The sequence below is a fragment of the Aedes aegypti genome, chromosome 1 (assembly GCF_002204515.2).
Source record: "Aedes aegypti strain LVP_AGWG chromosome 1, AaegL5.0 Primary Assembly, whole genome shotgun sequence".
NCBI classification, from domain to species: Eukaryota; Metazoa; Arthropoda; class Insecta; order Diptera; family Culicidae; genus Aedes; species Aedes aegypti.
The window spans coordinates 255322340-255336728 of record NC_035107.1 but is presented as its reverse complement, the minus strand read 5'-3'; the positions used below and the strand labels follow the sequence as shown (position 1 = coordinate 255336728).

Genomic DNA, 14389 nt, shown 5'->3' with positions numbered 1-14389 from the left:
TTTTGGTCAAAATCAGCGATCGATTTGTCATGTCCACTGAGTAGCTGTCAAGGAGTTCCAAAATCAGCTGTGATTTACGACCTTTCGCGGGTGGGCCCTATTGGTCCAATCAGATGAGTAAACGAAGACGGTGTGTGTAGAAGGCGCTGACGTAATCGTTACTATTCCGATATCCAGTTTTGTCGTACTGTAGCTTGACAATTCGGATTTAAGTATGCCGGCAAAAATAGTCCAATCCAATCAGGTGTGTATGTGAATGGAAGTTTGGAATTTTGACAGTTTGTCGAATGGTCGGAAAGTTGGGGCGCACTGATTCTAGGCCAGACCAATGGGTTGATTTTTGTTGCTGTAAAGGGAAAGCCGAATTTGACCAATCCATGATGAATTTTACTCGGGTTTTTCTTCTTCTGGTTTTATTATAAATTTGAATTGGTTTTTAAAATTCGAATGAAGGGAGGGAACAAAAGTGCAAATTTGGCAATGATTTTGGATTTTTCAGTAAGTTTCCAACGTTTAATACAAATCTCTCTTCTTTTGGGGAAATTGTTGAGCTACAGAACCGTTGGTTTCAATTTTGCAATTTTCAATCGACGAGCCTTTGTTTTGAGATGTTGTTAGATTCCCGCTATTGTCTCAACGAAGATGTCTCCAAAAGTAATGTTATTCGTTGTTATGACATATTTCTGGAAACACCTTTGAATCGACATTACAAAACAATTTTGAGATGTAAATTTTGAGAACAAAAAACAAACCAATTCTCAGCAAACCAATCGAAACAATAATTCGGATGCGAATCAAAACAGAAAATTCATTTGGAAAAACCAATCGCACTTGATGCTCTTACGATGTACGAAACAAAACAATAATAATAATAAACAAAAGTGTGTTCTGTGACAGATAAGCCAATAAAATGCGTCAAATTCCAATCGCTAAAGTACGAGACAATACCAAATCACACTTGTCCACGAAGGTCGTCGGTTTTTCTATTGTACTTTTCGCTGTGGTTGAGCTTTCGGTTCCGAATCAAACTATTCTACTACACTGTAAATTTTCGTTCGTTTTTTTTTTCAAACTGCCAATCATCGTCGTGCAACTACGTAGGTTTTGTACTTTTTTTTTTATCGTTCCTGAAAATTTTCAGATGGGTGGTGGGCGTGGTCGTCGTCAAATTTAGATGCGTGTTGATAAATTTAGACAAACTTCCTACTCAATCGAGACAATAAGAAAACAACAATAAACAAAGGTTACAATGCTCAAATTTTGATGTTTTTTTTCTTTTTTTCAAACTTCTAACAATGTGTTGGTGGTAGTAGGTTGTTGATTTGCAGGATTTTGTATTGGACTTACGTGCGTATTTAGCAAATTCCTCTAACAACTCATCGCGATCTCTATTCTTAGGAATATTTCCGACAAAGAGCCGGTGATTGTTAAATGATATCGTTACACCAATCTTTTTGCCTTTCCGAATTTCATAATCATTCAGCTGGAATTGGAACGAGAGAGAGTTCAACAAACAAGGGAAGAGAGAGATTTTTGGGTTCAATGCATACTCATTATTTTGTTGTTTTTTTTTGGTGAATAATTATTTTGATTAATGATTTTTGGAGCTTTATGCGAAACTAAAAATGTGATGGGGAATGTCAAAATGAACTCAAAAATTGATGGAATATGGAGGAGCGATGAGGATGACGCTGATCTTGCTTAATTTGTTTGAGGTTGTGACGCACTTTGGATGACAGTTGGATTTGACGTTTGGATGGATGAAAGCGAAGTTGTCATGTATTTACTCTTGTGTTGCACTTTTTTTCGTTGTTTTTTTTTTCAATATTTTGAGAAATATTTTATTTTCTTTTGGAACAGATAATGACTGGAGATTATTGGTGATGAATTTAGTGTTTGTTTACATTGCTATCGGGCGTATTTTTGTGCAAGTGGTTGCGGTTAGAAACAGTATCTATCTATTGGCACCATTATTAGCGCACTTTCGGTGACGGAATACTGAACACGGCTGACACTATTCAAGTCTATGAAGTTCGGAACGTTGTAACGATGATAAATTAACAAACAAAGAATATGACATCAGGAACGAGGGAAATCGAGGTTAGGTGTAGCAAAATTAGATTTTTTTTCCGCCGTAGGCTGTGGTAAGTTTTATGAGGTGACATTTGATTGCATTCTAGTAAGCAAGTAGTGTATCGTGGTATTTTTTGATGATATATGAATTTTGAAGCCAATGAGGTTAGAACATAAATCTATTCTAAATCATAAACCTACTTTAAACTATAAATCTGTTGTTTAATATGTGACAGCAGAACATACAGGAAGATTTGTTTGACTGATCTTTCATTGCGGATGAAAGCATCAGTTTTCATCATACACTGAACGAAAACAACTGTTTAATTCATCAAACGATCGGTCATTGACCGAAACTGATGATGGTCAAAAATATAAACTAAACACAAAGTTGTAACAAAGAGTTTAAGATGGCAGCATCTGGTACTCGACCGCAGGAGATGTGCAATTACAGGAAAAGCGAAAAACAAAACTTAATCTGCAAGTGCACGCACTTCCCTCTCTAAAAAAATACGGGGGGTGCATCTTACTTTTGCAAGACAGGTGTTGAGCGCGGCCACCAACTGATTAAAATGTATTTAGCTTGCCGTTGGATGCAATTTTTGCAACAAAGAACACACCTTTCGCAATCGAAAGGGCGAATGCTGTACGAAAGAGAGCAGGAACAGAAAAAAAATGTTGCAACTAAATCTGCCTCGAGAACCAGTTTACAGATGTTTCCCCTTGGTGTATAGGGGGTACTTGAAGGCAATAAATTGCGCTTGAAAGTGGGAAGGGAAGAGAGAGAGAGAGCGAATGGCGATGAAGAAACAGATAAATTCGGTGGGAAACTGAGAAATTGGTGGTCCTCGATGCGTGAGAACCGCGAGCCAGTCCATTAGAGCGCTGTTCGATCCCTAACTGCCAAACTGGTGGCGTTCATATGTAGTGTAACCGAAAATCGACGCGTAAAGGTGCTTGACTTAAGTAGTTTGTATGTCAAATGACATTTTTGTGTAAATACAAGGTGATCATTAGAAGGTGTTACTGTTGGCGCGACGATATGGTCAATCATCCATCAAAGACCTTTTCACGTCGGGACATCTGTGTAAAAACAATGGATGCGATGAGCTTACGAGTCGTGCATGGAGTACATAAATGGGTTGACGGTGTGAGTGTGCGCAAATAGACGAGAAATGGGAGAAATTTACTGCATTCAACCGCCGTTACTGTAACGTTACGTTTCAAACCACGTGCAAGGGGTGTCAAGGGGATACACGCAAAAAGATTTGATGTGACGTGAGACGACGATGGCAGGAAATGACGACGACTGGGACGCAAACCGACTTCGCGATTAATTGTCTATCTATTGGTGAAGGATCGATTCCTGCTTGAGCTTAGAGTTGCCTATCAGTAGAGCTTTCGATTGGTTCATTGTTCTCAAGGTTTACTTACGCTCACATTGTTATTTAGCTAGACGCTCACACAAACCGCATGGTGCTCAGTAAGTGGCGACAGGTGGAAACAAATCCAACAAACTTAACCGTAAAATAACTTAACTTAAAATCAAAGGAACTAGAGAGACAAAGTAGTTGTAACACATAAGCGTAAACCGAAAAGTTCCAGTAAAGTCGCGCATTATCGTCGTGTAAGTTAAAAAAAATCAAACAATTTCGGGTTTAGCTTCGGTACGACTGACAGTGTGTGAGAGTGAAAGGAAAATAAACAATTCGAACGGTAGCCAATTGGGTGTTCGTGATTTTTACCTGTTAGTTTACCGAACTCGTCTAATATCTCCTCTTTGCCTTTTGATTTAGGTATGTTGCCTACAAAGAGGCGCAGATTCGGTACGCTTACGTTAATTTTCAAACATTTGCCGGACTTTATTTCATAGTTATCGAGCTGTGGGGAAGAAAATGGTACAAAATGGTGAAGAGAAAAAAATGAAAAAATAAAAACATAAGAAATGAACGAATGGATGAATGAAAGAACGTAAAAAGTATAAGGATAATGAATGGGAAGAATAATGATACTCGATTAGTTGCTTTTGTTTTTTTTTTGTCGGACGCCAATATGGGAGAGATAAATGGGTAGATCGTTTTGCTTTGGGAAGGAGGAGCAGGGGAAATTTTGATCAATTGTTTGTAAATTTTGACAGATGAGGATGGTGGAACTAAAGAAACAGAATATTTTTCTAGTAGAAAATAATTTATCAAACTGAAAAAGGAAAAAATGGTACTAATAGTCAACTACTGGAAAACCTAAGAATTTTAAAAGAAACTAACAAAATAATTGGAATAAAACATGCTCGTAAATAAAATAAAATCTGGTACGTCTACAGAAGAAGTCTTAGCTTGTGATTTGTGATTGTTTCGACTAACTGTCATGAGCTGAAACTTCTTGCAGCAGGTGCCAACTGTGGTAAAAAATTTCTGTTGCAATATACTTTTCCAGTCCCAATTGTTACGTAAGTACCCATCAGCTAGAGGAAAGAGCAATAGACGCTAGACGAAAGAGCCCATCCTCAAGAAATAATCATGACAAATGCTGATCTATCGCGGAAAGCCTTCATAAAGAATATGCAGGCTACACAAGTATCGTTTACATTGTAGTACGGTAAGCGACATACAGAAGCTTTCTCGCTGTGGATTTGTGTGCAACTCAATTTGATGTGCTTGTTTTGTATGATTGATGAATTCTAATCTACAGTATGGCCCATAAAAAATGCGAAAATCGTCATATCATGTGTCATGGTAGTTTTTACATAGAAAATGTGAATGAAACATAAATATTACTCATTACTTGTATTGTTTAATCTATTTAGACTCAGTTTTTCGCTTTGGACATGATTTTTATCTGTTACTTTCACCCTACCAGAGAGGAATTGGAAGCATACCTTCAAATTTTATCATGCGGACGTCGAGTTCAATATCTGTGTGATGAAAGCTTCTAAAACATCAACGATGGCGTGAGATTCTTCACAGGCCTTGTCTCATGCATACGCCCATATCAAATGAAAGAATTGGTTCATACCTGGGTAATTGGAGACTTAAACATATTTTCGAAAAAACGGCTCATTTTGGAGAGCTTTGATTGAACCTTCATATAAGTGTGATAAGCGGCTCCGTTCTGCTCAAAACCTATGAGTTAGTATTGATATAAGTTGTCTCTAACCGAAGGAACAAATTTCATCCTCAAAAATCCATTATAGGCTTCCGTATTTATTTTTCATTCAACCTTAACAAAAAATAAAGACATATCAAACCTATAAGACCCAAATGCCCTCAAAACTATGACCCTGGCAAAATATTTTATTGTGATCATGAAGAACACGTTCTCTGAGAACACCTCCATCCTCTGATACCAAACAAACTAAAATTTTCAACAATAAAGTGTGATTTTTGAAGGTGGAAAGTTTATCACCAGAGTATACGACAATCAGACGCTGTTTCTAGCTTTGGGCGGACAAAACCTTTGAATTAATTTGCTTTATTACATTATTTAGAACAGTAAGAAAAATATGACAAAAATTGTCCTGGATAGCGAAGTTGTGTCAGAATATACTACAATAATGAGAAATTACATTCACTATCAAAAATAATGAAAATATCGCTTGTAGATGTTATATTTACGTTCAAACAATTTTCGCATTTTTTTATGGGCCATACTGTAGCTTATAACGAGCGGGAATGACTGCGACAAGCAATCTCACTTTTTGGTAGGGGTGTAATAACGCATGTCAAACGTCATATCGTTCGATCCCTACCAAAAAGTGAAATTGCCTTTGGCAGCCACTAACGCTTTCATATTTGGGGAATACAGTGATACCTCCATGAGTCGATGTTCCATGACTCGATATCGACTCATGGAACCATACTAGAAACAAAATTTCATGGTTACTATGATGGTCCCTAAAAACAGCTTTCCAAAGGATTGCTGTTCCATGACTCGATATTTCCATGAGTCGATGGTCCCTTCAATATCGACTCATGGAGGTTTCACTGTATACGTATTCTCGGCAGTCTAAGCCAATGCCGCGCTTCTTTTGTAGTTTTTTTGGACATCAGCAGACAAATTACGTGTTTGTCTGTTTGTATTTATAAGCTGCTCAATCTTCTTTCGATTCACACCGACAGACTTGATAAAAGCTTTTTGAAAACGTTTTTACAACGCTTCGAACATCTCTTGTCAGTGTGTCTATTGTCGGCAGCCTCATTCTTTTCGGCAGATTTTCCATAAGAACTGCAGGCGAATCTGTTCTGCGGCTCCAAATCAATCGAATTTTGAGACGTGTTCTTCCTCCTATAGTAGTAATTTAGTAATTCTGGGAATCACCCATTAAGGTTTCGATCGGCCTTGCTCCAAACCAACACCAACTCAATTATAAACCTCTAAAATTCGACCTTCTGCGCTGCTGCCGTTCTTGCTTCCGATGCCACACCGCGTCCGTGCTGACTAAACTGCACTTCAGAGCAGCAAGCAAAACAGAAATTAGCAACAAAGCGAAACTGTGTGGAAAGTAGGTAGTAATTTATTTCCCCTGGGCCCAAAAGCCCCCGCCCCTCCGAATCCTTTCCGGGCAGAGCTTACAGCAAAAGTGGCAGCTGCTATCAATTTCTCCTTTTGACGGGAGCCTTGCTGCATCCTGCTCGTTCGGTTTGTTTGTTTGCTGCCCTGCTGAAGTAGCGGAAGCCAGCTGACTTGCCACAGGTCATTAATTTTGACCCCCACCCCCGCCTTTTTGGGGTGGAGAGCTCACGCGGAGAAAGGGTGAAAGACTTTTCCGCGAGTTGCCGTATGGGCAGAAAGAAAGTTGAACCTGCTGCTTGGCTCTACGAAAGGGGAGACAGATGTCCGTTTAACACGTAAAGCCATCAATCTACTCCACGTTGCAGTTTCCTGTGCGATTCCTCAAGTCCCGAGGATTATCGTACGAATTGATCATCGACCTTAATAGCAGAGGTCGTAATTGGAAAAGTTTGCACATTGCAAAACACCACAAATTGAGTTGCACAAGTCGTACCAGCTAGCGTAGATAGAGTTTACCAATTGTTTTGTGACTTGCAGAAGTTGAACGACACAAGGAAAAGGTCAAAGGGGGTGAAGCGTTCAACCGCGTCCAGGTACCGTTAGGTCTCCCTGGACAAAACCGACGAAGCGTAACTGATCGATGCAATAAAAAAAAAGCGAGGCACACGCTGCATCGATTCTGCAACACCACGTGCTGCCAAAGTGCAGTTATTCGAGTCCTTTTTTCGCGAACCTTCGCCGTCCTCGCCAATGCAATCGGTAGCAAATTGGCGGGTCCCACTGTTGCACATCCTGTTCTGCCGTAGTGCACCGTATTGTTGCTGATGAGCTTCCTAGAAAAGGCTGCCATCGGACTCGCCGGGTTTGTATGTGCAGGCTGTTTTTTTTTTACGAACACAACGACGAAGACACGGTAGCAATATTCCAGGTATCGGACGAAGATGGGATAGAGGAGACAGACCGAGGAAGAAAAGGTCGCGCGTCACGTGCCCTCGGGAAACGAACGGGACTTTTTGGTGTGGCGTGTGCCATCCTCGTTGTGAAGAGCACGCGTTTTGGCTGTCGCGCGCCACCAAGGTTATACCTTCCGAGCCGAGCCGATCCGATCTGATGATGATTACGACGGGACGGTCGGATGTCGGTCGGGTGATCGCCGGCTTTACACGAGTGAAAGGGGAATATGCATTTCGGGAATGCTGTTTGTGGAAAAATGAAAGGTGAACAATGCAATTTGTTGCTTTTGTCTACAAACTACTCCGTTGTTGTTGGTGTTGTTGATGTAAGGTAGCTAGTCGTTGCAAACGAGCCGTGAAGTGACAGGGGAATAACGGGGTTAATCACAGGTGAGCTGACTGAATGCTGTTTGTTTTTGAGTCCGTTTGTTATCAACAACCATCTGGTGCAGGAGCTGGCTGTACAGAGTCCTGCGTTTTGGGACATTTATGGCATGAATCAATCTGCTTGAGGAATAGAAGTATTCGCTAACTACGATAGGAACATGCTTGAGTTTGGAGAGCTCATGAAAGTAGATTTATTGAGAGAAATTAGATTGTAACTGTAGATTATCATTACCAAACATCAGATGTTAAATCATCATAATTGTTGTAGAAAAGTAAGAAATCGAAATAAGCAAGGTTCGACTTCTCTAGTTTGTTAATTCTGAAATCGATTGAATTCCGCACTAACATTGATTAAATTACGATCGTTTGATCTTATCCAGCTTTTTAGGAGCGCCAATGGCCGCCCAAAGTTAGCTCGATTTCTGGGAAGGATTGATCTGACGTTTGGCTAGGGTCGTTTGACAGCTGATAGATAAGTTTGATGATCGCTCAATCCCTACCAGAAGCGAGCTTACTAGTGGTGACCATTAGTGTTCTAAAATAGTTGGATAAAGTTATGAGTACCCCTCAACCAAAATCTAAGTGAAATAATAAAAAATAACAAATTCCAAAGTCAGATAGAGACCTACTTAATGCTAGTTCGGGAATCCATCGAAAGGATGAATCCCAACCATCGGCAACTGATGGCCTGAATAACCACGAAACACCAATCACCTCTACTCGGAAAACTGCGTCATATGTTAGCTTGAGTTGTTATAAAGACCATCCATGTGCTACCTAAAAATTACCCTTGCACCGTTCAAGTCTAATCTACCGAAAGATTTCCAAAGTAGGATTAACCAAGAATACGTTTTCTACTCCGCGTTACTCAACTTTCTACGTTTAACTGTTGAGAAATGGTTAGTTGCCCCTGAATATTAGAAGGCGACTACACCTTACTGTGCTAGTGAAACATTCGGTCGTTTCAACGATTACTCTTAAGAAGTATCTGTTAAATACAGGGTGCGGATAGGCCGAAACAGTTGAGTGGTAATGAGAAGAAAAGATGAAAGTATCTGTTTGGGTGAAGTTTCTTTTGTTTGTTTTTCCTTTTGTTTAAGAGAGGAAAAAAGTTGGGATCGGTAGGATCTTTTTCTTAAAGGAATGAGCTAGACAAGACTATACCTATACAAATGAACAGTAAGAAACAGTGGGGAAGCATCGGGAGTTGGGTTTTCAGGACTAGGGGAAAAGGGATTCATCAAGCATCTTACAAGAACGCACGCAATGGGGGCGCTCTAAACGAGTGGACTTACCTCCCGCACTGCATTGGAGGCGGCATCCCGTGAGGTGAAGGTGACGAACGCGTAGCCTCGATTCGTGCCGGTCATCGGGTCCATCATCAGGCGGAGGTCCCAGATTTTGCCGCACTTTTCGAACAGCGGTATCAGCTCATCTTCGTACATGTCTTTGGGTATTTTGCCGCAAAACACCTCGCACCCGTTGCCCGGGGTGCCACCTTCCCAGTTCGGAGGCGGACCGCCGTACTTTCGTTGTCCTGTTGTCGTTGGGAAACAAAGATGTGTTAGAAGACCGGAAGAAGGCCGGATGGTGTCCTGGATAGTTACCTGTGGTCACATCGAGTGTGTATCCTGTGCGTTCCAGAATGGCTTTGATCTTGTCCTCGTCCGGACCTTTCGCTTGTACTGTTATTGCAGGTGTGGGTAGTCCCTGTTGGCTGGCTCTGCTTTTCTGGCTGTAGTTAGATAGCAAGAAAACAATGAGAAAAGATTCTACAACTCCAGCCGTAGCAAACTTACCGGTAGGTTTTCATCACCCCACACAGGTAGGCCGATTTGTTGGATACATGCTCCAGGTTGGATTCTAGGAACTGGCTCAGTACGTTCAAGGCACCATCGACGGGAAACTCCTTCAGCGCGTCCAGGGCCCGCTCGTCCAGTTCGGTGTGAGCGAGCTTGCCGGTTTTGTAGATGTCATCTAGCTTGCCAGCGACCTGTTCGGGAAAGAAGGATGACACAAGTCGGTAATTAGTGAAAAACTATGAGGGTTATCATTGATGATTCGATCATTCATTGATTTATGTTTTTCCGTGTGTAATTTACCCAAATTTGAGTGTTTTTAGCGTGGTGTGTTTAACGTCATATTATCGTTCATATTGTATTGTATTTTTTGGTAAAACCCAGAATGCGATCGCAGCTCTATTTGGAGCAGCGAACTTATTTACACAGTGAGATAAAATTGCTCAGAACAAAGTATAAAAACCCTCTTGATTTCTTACACTACATGCAGCAAAACTAATGAGACTTCACAAAGATTATCAATATTCCTTGCCAAATTAGAGTAATACACATCACAATTGATAAAAATAAAACAGTTTTCAGTGAAATTTCGACATCAGAAATATAAATTTTACAAGTTGTGTAACATTTCATTGAAATTCGTCAATAATGACTTAGTGTGTAAGAGGTCAGTTTAGCCGCTTATTTACATTTGTTAAGGCCGCCCGGGGTCGTCACAGCCGCCGTTTCATTGTCTCGACTTTGACATAAGCTTCGCATCCAGACAATTCAGCATCACATAAGCAGGTGCGATAACAAGTTGCATAACTATCGAGCATGGTGGCAGGAGATAATGGTTTATGTGTGGTGTTGTGTTTTTGGTCGGACGATGACGTTTGAAGAGGAATGTTATGAACCGCGTAGTGCGATGGACGCGTTTTTTTTTCCGGACGGAAAGGTGTTCGTGTTGTCCGTACGCTGGATGATTGTTCCCAGTATCGTCGGGAGTATCCGTTTAGTGGTTCCTAGCCGAATAGTGCCGACCGACCCGCGGTTCGGGAACAAAATTAGTACTGATGAGTAGTGCAAAAGGGAAAAAACCGCCACTATTTTAGAAGAGCTAACCGTAAAGGAGTTGTTTGCCTCCTGGTGGTCAAGCCAAAAATTCTCAAAACCCATCGTATTTGCCACTCGGCTAAGGAAGGCAAAGTATCGTCCGTGTAGCTAATCGCTAAGGAGGACGAAGATAGGTGTGTACAAAGAGGCATACCACCTGTGGCAGAATTATGCAGAATCTGCTGGGACTGTCTACGACGAGTAGGCAGTTCGGTGTTTCTACACCAGTATCGCTAGGTGGGGTCCGACAAAGGAGTCAATCTCCTCCTTCTAGCTAAATATCAAGAACCGTCGCTTAGGCGGCGCATTGGCCCAAGAAGGAAAAGAAGAAGGAGAGAAGCTTTGTATAGTCCGTATACATTACTGAGAAGGTTAGGAAAACATGGAAAAATCTGCCGTAAAATCCTTGATTTGACAGGGCATCTTTGGGTGTGTCAAGAAGTGGGTTATTTTTGTTTAAACATCAGCTGTTTTTGCAAAGGCCAGACGTTATTTTTGCCGGATTTCACATTCTACCACTACGCGCATCCTGTGATAGATAGTCACGGAGATAGCAAGCTATTTGAGCACTGAAAGATGTCAAACCTGCGAACTCGCTGGAATATTGTCCTATTGAAAAGTTTTTAGCCAACAATGGTCAAACATTGTTACCGAAGGTATTAGAAAATGAGGGGACAGTGGACAAAAGTGTTAAAAAATGTCTGCCCAACAATTGCCGCAAAGCTTCTGACTGATTTCACGGAAAAAGTGTAGGCATTTGTTTCTTGTTATATTTTTCTGCACAGTACTTTTCAAATCTGTTGTTTCAATTTGTTACAGTAAAACCTCCATGAGTCGATGTTCCATGTCTTGATATAGACTTATGGAGCCATATGGAAAACAAAATTTAAGGTGATTATAAAGCGAGGCCAAACTTTGAATTTTCAAGTGCACAAGACTGAAAAATCTGGCAACAGTTTGCGTTGAAAACTAATCAAAATGCTTGCTTGCTGGTGGAGACCAATGGGATAAATTTTCAACGCTGAGCGCTCTTTGGTTCTCGAGTCTTGTGCTCTTGAAAATTTGAGCTGTGGCTTCATTCTATAATCACCTTAACGGTTGCTACAATGGTCTCCTCAATAAGCTTTCCACAGCATTTCTGTTCTATGACTCGATATTTCCATTAGTCGGTGCTGCCGTGAATCGCAAGTCAGTCTCATTTGCATTTTTGTCAAAATTGAGTTGAGTTAAGTTTTCAACATATTTTCCAATGCTCTTTGAGCTCCACTCATAAGATAATATGATTTGTTCGGAAAAATATTATAAAAAACAGCAAGTCAAATTGTCCCATATTGAAAAGTAATCGCATATCAGTCCCACTACAGATTTCCGCCCCGTGTAACACCAAAAAGAACCGTGCTTGGATCATCTCTATAATTTTCTCAGAAAGATATCAAAGTGAAAAGCAAATAGTAAAAGTTTCGTTGAGATCTGATCATGTTTCAATACTCTGGGATTTTTTGAATATTAGTATGGAAAACAAGTTTGGAAACTTCACAGCCCATTTTCTCAATGCCTACTTTTTACAGATGGGACTGACTTGCGATTCACGGCTGGATGGTCCCTTCAAATATCGATGTATATCGAGATACGGAATGAATCTAGTTGTGCTATGGGAATTTACGTATTCTCGGCAGTCTAAGTCGATGCCGCGCTTCTTTTGTAATTTTCTCGGACATCAGCAGACAAATTACTATCTATCGATCCACACCGACAGGATAGCTGATTGGAAACGTTTTTACAATGCTTCGTAGATGTCTTGTCAGTGTGACTATTGTTGGCAGCCTCATTTTCTTCGGCAGCTTTCCCATAAGAACTGCAGACAAATCTGTTCGGCAGCTCTAAATCAGCCGCATTTTGAGGCGTCAGCGAGAAGCTGCCAGAACAAAGACTCGTCTGAATGTTTTTATTGGTGTGTTTTGATAGAAAACTTTTTTTGTGTTTGGCGTTTAAAATTTGGTTGCCGATAATAGTCGAAGGGTGCCGAAGCCGTAAATCACCCTACTTGAAAATTGCTCGAATTGAGCAGGAGTTTCTTTATTTTTCGAAGGACTAACTTTATGGCCGTTAAAGTTGGACGAGGACTTTGAAAACAGGAAGCACAATCTGGATGACGATATTGAAAATTGCAGTGTCGCATCTGTACACACTAAAACTTATTCAGCAAGTTTTTCTGCAATGTGCCGATCTGAAATTTTTACCAATCAAAACTACAGAAATTCAGTAAAAATTCAATAAAATTGCAGCTGCATCTTCTTGTAACATTTACAGATAAGATTACGAAGGTCGGAATCGCACGGATAAAAACCTGATTCCCACACCATGATTTACAAGTCATGAAATTCATAAATTGGTTAGGCCGTGATATCAGGACGACAAATTATGGTTCCTGTAGGCGAATTTCAGCGCGAATTTTCTTCGAAGAAAAGAAAATTTTCTTCCTGGTGGATTATGGAAGAAAATTTCTTCTCTTCGAAGAAAATGTGCGCCAGAATTCACCTACTGGAGTCATAATCATGAAACGTAATATCCATAGCAACAACAAAAAGCGGTGCACTTTGCTTCAAGTCATTCGCATCCATCATCAACTATTCATCACGATAGATTGGTACTATGGTAAAGTACGTGGCTCTCAATCAGAAGGTTCTTGGTTTGAATCTTGCTTTTCCAAAATTTGTTTCTTCTTTTGTTTTCATTTTATCGGATTGACTGACCGAAATATAAATAGATCTGAAATGGATGCGCATTCGATGCATGATTACGAGCACTCAGCTGCAACTTGTGTCGCGTTACGACAATCTGACTCATGATATCGTGAGTCCAAATCATGGTGTATTTTCATAAGATGAAAACACACTGGAATCATGATATCCGGGTGCATAATCATGATTTTGGATTGTCATTTCTACCCGTGCGGGATCCCATTTCCTTTGTGAAATACTTATGATCGTGACATCATAGAAGCATAAGCGAGTCATGTGATTTGCACCGTCATTTTTGGATTGCGTTGGGGTTCTAGCATTTCATAATTTCAAGAAATCTTGAATAAACAAACTTGGTAGATATTTTTCAGTAATTTTAAACATATAACGATATCACAAAAAATACAATATTCCAGTGAAGATTTCAAGGAAGCGTCACTGATCTACAAAGCGACGAAAGCTTTCTTGTTTTGACTTGCTTGAATTAGGAAACATGTTCTAGTTCATGAAGTTCCCTTGGTATACCGAACGATAATGTGTTTATGCCAAGATAAATCAAGCAAAGCGCTTAGTCATCGTTCAAAGAGAGAGAGAGAGTAACCGAAGCTTGACTTTCAATGTCATTGACATTGATATCATTTCGTTTCCATCTATCCTGCTAATCCGATACGTGCGAATGCATCGCCCACTTACCTTTTTGTCGAGCCCGTATTCTAGCAGTTTGGTGTAGTCTTCTGTCCGTTCGCCATCGCCAGCTCCTTCCATTTTCTGGTTTGCCATTTCCTCGACCAGTTCACCATTACCTTCGGCCATTTCTGTAACAAAAAGCAGA

The 14389-nt window shown here is 40.5% G+C and overlaps 1 protein-coding gene across 29 annotated transcripts in view; it reads right to left on the bottom strand.

The window, feature by feature from the left end:
- The window catches only part of LOC5576362 (heterogeneous nuclear ribonucleoprotein R), a 95418-nt gene that overhangs the window by 23681 nt on the left and 57348 nt on the right, over positions 1-14389 (bottom strand). For 15 of the 29 annotated variants that reach the window (XM_021837577.1, XM_021837593.1, XM_021837578.1 and 12 more), the window contains 5 exons: positions 14251-14372; positions 9722-9915; positions 9530-9657; positions 9218-9459; positions 1348-1483 (listed from right to left, as the gene is read on the bottom strand). In XM_021837577.1, the coding sequence (XP_021693269.1) occupies positions 1348-1483; positions 9218-9459; positions 9530-9657; positions 9722-9915; positions 14251-14370 (820 nt within the window). In that variant the 5' untranslated portion in view covers positions 14371-14372. Of the gene's footprint in view, positions 1-1347; positions 1484-3818; positions 3955-9217; positions 9460-9529; positions 9658-9721; positions 9916-14250; positions 14375-14389 lie in introns of all 29 variants that reach the window. The other 14 variants (XM_021837598.1, XM_021837594.1, XM_021837602.1 and 11 more) reach the window with 2 other exon arrangements.